The sequence below is a fragment of the Condylura cristata genome, unplaced genomic scaffold (genome assembly GCF_000260355.1).
Source record: "Condylura cristata isolate star-nosed mole 26May11 unplaced genomic scaffold, ConCri1.0 scaffold00027, whole genome shotgun sequence".
NCBI lineage: Eukaryota > Metazoa > Chordata > Mammalia > Eulipotyphla > Talpidae > Condylura > Condylura cristata.
This window is the reverse complement of record NW_004567128.1, coordinates 24,785,421-24,790,530: the sequence shown is the minus strand read 5'-3', so window position 1 is coordinate 24,790,530 and position 5,110 is coordinate 24,785,421. Positions and strand designations below refer to the sequence as shown.

At 42.3% G+C, this 5,110-nt stretch overlaps 1 protein-coding gene across 1 annotated transcript in view; it reads left to right on the top strand.

Moving 5' to 3' along the window:
- Positions 1 to 5,110, top strand: part of MAOB (monoamine oxidase B) — a 97,731-nt gene that overhangs the window by 85,723 nt on the left and 6,898 nt on the right. The window contains exons 11-12 of the mRNA XM_004689962.2: positions 79 to 136; positions 3,508 to 3,605. Coding sequence (XP_004690019.2) covers positions 79 to 136; positions 3,508 to 3,605 — 156 coding nt within the window. The remainder of the gene's footprint in view (positions 1 to 78; positions 137 to 3,507; positions 3,606 to 5,110) is intronic.

Here is a 5,110-nt window from a genome sequence, read left to right as displayed (position 1 = left end):
AGAGGACTGTTAATTCTTTCTGAAACTTTTTCTTTCATTTCCTTCCTTTTCACCTTTTTCTCCCCCTTGTTCCCATAGGTTGAAGAAACTCTGTGAGCTCTATGCAAAAGTCCTGGGCTGCCAGGAAGCTCTGCAAGTAAGTCTGCTCCTCACCTTTTTCTTCAGAGACAGGGCTCTTGCTCAGTGTGCAGATGGCTACTAGCAGGGTTCAGCTCGTGCAGGGGGCAAGCCCTGGCGCTCCTCTGCCCTGTGTATTCTCAGAGGGGTGTGCACAGGACTTGGCAACTTACAAGTGGTCCCAGACAGTAGGATGCTGGCTGTGCTGGTGGCAGCTCAGGCAGTCTGCTTTGTTTGAGCTGGTGTTCAGTTGTCCTTGTACGGAGAGCTCTTCCTGGGGCGGGTCACTGGGCCACACTGCACCCAGCTCTGTCTGAACAAATGTCAGAAGATAAAGGAGGGGAAATTCTGCTATGCTTTAGTGGGGTCCTAGAACATAACGGCCAGAAGGGAGAGGGATAGAGCTTGCCTTTTGTTTGTTGATCTTCCTAACAGCCATCCTCGTTTATGTACATGAATTATCAGATAAGCCATCCCTAACACCCTCGGCACCGCCACCTCCGGTCATCTCCAGGGTAAAAATGGAGTGGCCTGCACCCCTTGAAGATCTCTATTTGTCTGTTTAACACTAAACATCGGGGGTGCAGGGAAGACATGTGATTGACTCAGAGGGAGCCTTATCCCCTGTTTCTGAGATAACCATTGAAAGTAGCCTGAGGAACCCAATGTTGCAGTTAAACAAGTAGTACCCCCAGGTGGTTGAAGGTGGGATGGAGGTGGGGTCAAGAAGTAGTGTGGCTGGGGCGCTTGGTGACTCTGTATACTCAGAGTCAGCTGACATGACTGCCTCTGTCAGTATTTTAAGTGGTGAACTGGTGTTTTCATACATTCACCAGCCTGCAGGGTTTTTAATATTTTGACCTGGATTAAATCACCTTTTGAAAGTGATTGTCAAATCCAGTTATACAGGAAGCCTTTGGAGACCACGGAGACTGTATAAATGGGCAGTTAAAGCTTGAGGAAAATCTAAGGAGGAGCTAAGGACGTCTCTCTGGTTAAGCCTCTTAAACCCAAATCGCTGCACACCACCACCTAGTGGAACAGCTTCCCGCTTAATCTTACTACCCCAACACAACTTTTCCCACTCTGCTGTGGCTTGCTTCTTGCTATTACAGTTGTTGTGGCTTTTGAACTTGTCATTTCCTTTCCTATTTTTTAATATATATATATATATATATATTTCCTATTTTTTAATTAATATACATATATACACGTATGTATATTTATTTATTTATTATTTTTACGTCATTCTTCATTTTGTGCATTCTGTCCATTCTTTTAAGGCAAGATGATGATTTCTCCATTGTACATGATCTAGATGAATCACGGGATTTTGAGGATTGGGGAGTCCTCCCTCTGCAAATGAACAAGATTGATGAATTGATTGTTCTGGAGAGAAACAATAACAATGGGGAATATGTTTTGTTTCATTTTTCTGCCTTTACATATCATTTAGCAAGTTTAAATATAGGCATAGTCTCTGAGCTCCTGGGTAAGTTGTGTGAAGGATCAAAACCATAAATACATGCCATTGAAAAGCGTCGTTTGGCATCTGTTCAGAAGTGCTGGTTTTCTGTTTTAACATGCAGTTAAGATCCTGGTAGATACTCAAGCTTGTTTGAAGTTACATTCTGAAGCACTATCTGGCTGAAGCTGTGTGTAACTAAGGCATCATCAGAAACCTGTGAGATGTGTCTTTGGGGATCCCCAGTTGAAGAGGAAAGCAGTTTTTCTCAAATTTCTGAACATTTTATCTAGCCAAAAATTATTTCTAAGCAATGCTTAATAATAATATTTCAAAGCCAGCCTCAGCAGCGTGGGGCAAGGTCAGTGTTGGCGTAATAAGATTAAGTGGGTAGCTGTTCCACTCGGTGATGGTGTGTAGCGCTTTGGGTTTAAGAGGCTTAACCAGTGAGACATCCTTAGCTCCTCCTTAGATTTTCCTCAAGCTTTAACTGCTCTATTACATGGTCTCCAAAGCTTCCCATATAACTGGATTTAGTGATCATTTTCAAAAGTGGTGTCAATACTTTAAAATGTCTCATTTATACCTTGGGATAGTGTCCTTTGCTAATCAGGATGTGAATGTTTCATACTGGTGATAAAAATGTGTTGACCTTGTTCTTTGTTCTTAATATAAAAAGAGACACTTTAGTGATATTTTAAATTCATTTTTGTTGAGCTAACATTGGTTGATGGCATTATATAAAATTCAGATGGCCTGACTTGTAACTCGACATTTGTAAGCTCTACATCATGATCACCCCAAAGTCTAGTTTCTGTCCATGCCCATGTAATTGACCTCATTTACCTGCTTCACCCACTCTCAGCCCCCTGTGGTACCCACCAGACTGTTCCTGTATGGAAAGATTGGTGTTTTTTCTCTGCTCATCTGCTTTGTTTTTTGTCCTCTACCTATGAATGAGCTCTTAAGATATTTGTGCTACTCTTGCTGCTTTGGTGTCTATTGCGGGGAAAGAAGGAATTCTTGGGAGTTAGGAAAGTTGGAAGATGAAATCCAGCCTTTCTTCTGAGAGCTTGGAGACAGCCAGACAAGGGCCCACCCAAGGCAGCTGCAGAAGAAAGGCTGGCCATTAGATGCCAGTGCCAGAGATCTGGGAATGGAATGGGTTCAAAATGCTATTCAGAGTCAAATAGGTGACTGCAAATTTTTCATTTTTTCTAAATCGATTTTTTCAGCTAACGTGTACTCTTAAATCTTGCCGTGTTGATGTTCTTTTCAAAAGAATGCTTGATAATAATGCTTGTGATGTACAATGTTGTTAGCCAGTGTTACCTCAATAAAGAAACAAAGTAATGCTTATGTTTAGTAGTTTTAGTAAAGTGTTTGCCCTTTGCAAAATCTCAGCAGATGTTCTGCCTGTTTGTGGCAAAAAGATACTTTTCAGACTTATAGTTGTTTATAAGAACCACCATCAATTAAAACACCTATATCCCATGAAAACTTTATTTTTTCTGTCTAGCCTCCCTTAACAAAGCTTGTTTTCACCAAAACTAGAATCTGGTGATCCTTTTTCCTTGACAGACATGTTTTTTTTGTTTGTTTGTTTTTCCTGCTCCAATAACTCAGTAAGTATAAATCCTTCTCAAAACTTATCTCGAAACTATGAAGCACTAAAAATGCCTTAATAGCTAAGCCCAATTTAGAGCTGGAGCTAGCTAGACAATTGCAGCCTGACACACGAATGAATCAAGTGGAAAACCTTTCTAAGTTTATCCTGCCCGAAGACCTCTCTAAAACATCAAGGTAATAAGGCTCTATTTCAGAATCTCTTGGAACTTCAGTAGGAAGCTACTGGACGGTGTTTGATTCTAGACTAAGTAGATTCCTCTGAGTCTCCTTTGAGCTGTTGTCACTCTGCCTTTCAGCCGGTGCACTATGAAGAGAAGAACTGGTGTGAGGAGCAGTATTCAGGAGGCTGCTACACCACCTACTTCCCCCCCGGGATCATGACGCAATATGGAAGGTAGAGTAATGTGTGCTGAGCTCTAATTGAAATTCCCTAAAACTGAACCCAAAGAAACTCTTGCAGCTCTTCTCTGCTTCTTGTAAATGCCCCAAAAAATCTCAGTTTCCTTTGTATCCTGTGAATTTCATGAATGAAGTCACTATAGGTGGTGCTTTCCACTCTTTTTAAAAAAGATTTATTTATGCATATAGAACTGGGGTACAGGCCAGAGGTGTAGGGTAGGTGAGAGGATTCACCAGAGACAGAGTGGGAAGCAGAACAGGCAGATGACAAAGCACACTGCTGAGGGGAGCAGTGGGCAAGACAGGAGAGGTCTGCTGAGCCATGTGTGTCACTTCCCTGGCCAGGGAATGAACTCATGCTGAAGCAGCTGCAGCTAGCTTCATAGCGCTGAGCTTTAACCCATTGCACCACCAGGGAGGACCTGCTTTTCACTTTTTTTTTTTAAGATTTATTTATTTGTGCATACAGAACTGGGGTACAGGCCAGAGGTGCAGGGGCAGTGAGAGGCTTCACCAGAGACAGAGTGGGGAGCAGAACAGACATATTGATGAAGTACACTGCTGAGGGGAGCAGTGGGCGGGACAGGAGAGGTCTGCCTCACCATGTGGATCACCTCAGGGGCAGGTAGGGGTCGAACTTTGTGGAAGTAGCTTTAGCTTCTTAGTGCTGTTCTTAACCAGCTGCACCCCCAGAGCGGGCCCTGCTTTTCACACTTAATTTATCTGAAGAAGCCCTCCCAACCAGTGTAACCAAGGAGGGTTGCAGTATAAGAATAGGAATTTAAGTGGCCAGAGGTTTCACTTACATTATCAGAAGAGTCTTTATACTGAATTTAGAGCACGGTAAAGCCTCCTCAGATGGAAGTGTATATGTGCCAAGTACAGTATTATTAAAGCAAACTAAGTTCTAGATTAGGAGTGAAGTGGCTTGGATTCCAGTCCCGACTCTGCCAATAGCCAACTTTATCATCCTAAACAGGTCACTTATCCTCTCTGAGCCTCACTTGCCTTAGCACACATATGGGAAAGAACAAAAAAAATGTCATAGAGTGGACAATGACCAGTATGTTTATGGAAGCATGCATTATTTGCTAACATCTTTAGTCGTACCATTCACACATTGTGCAGTTCACCCACTCGAAGTGCACACCTCAGCGGCTTTAAGCATTCACAGCTTTGTGCACTGGGATTTGACCTGTTGATGCTCAGTTCATTGTATTAGATGACAGCAAGTTATGTATTAAGGATATGGCAGTAATTATTATGCCCACCATAGTAACACTAAACCAAGCAATAATCTGATGAGAAAAGCTCAATCTAAACAGAATGGGAAATGCAGAATAGAAAGTGAAAGGCCTATGAGAGTAGCCAGTAAAAAGAGGTGTGAGTTAATGTAAATGAGAAGATACATAGTGACTTTGGTTAGCACTTTCTTCAAGATGGCAAAGAATCTTGTACGAGAACATTCTGGGACCAGAATACATAGTGACTTTGGTTAGC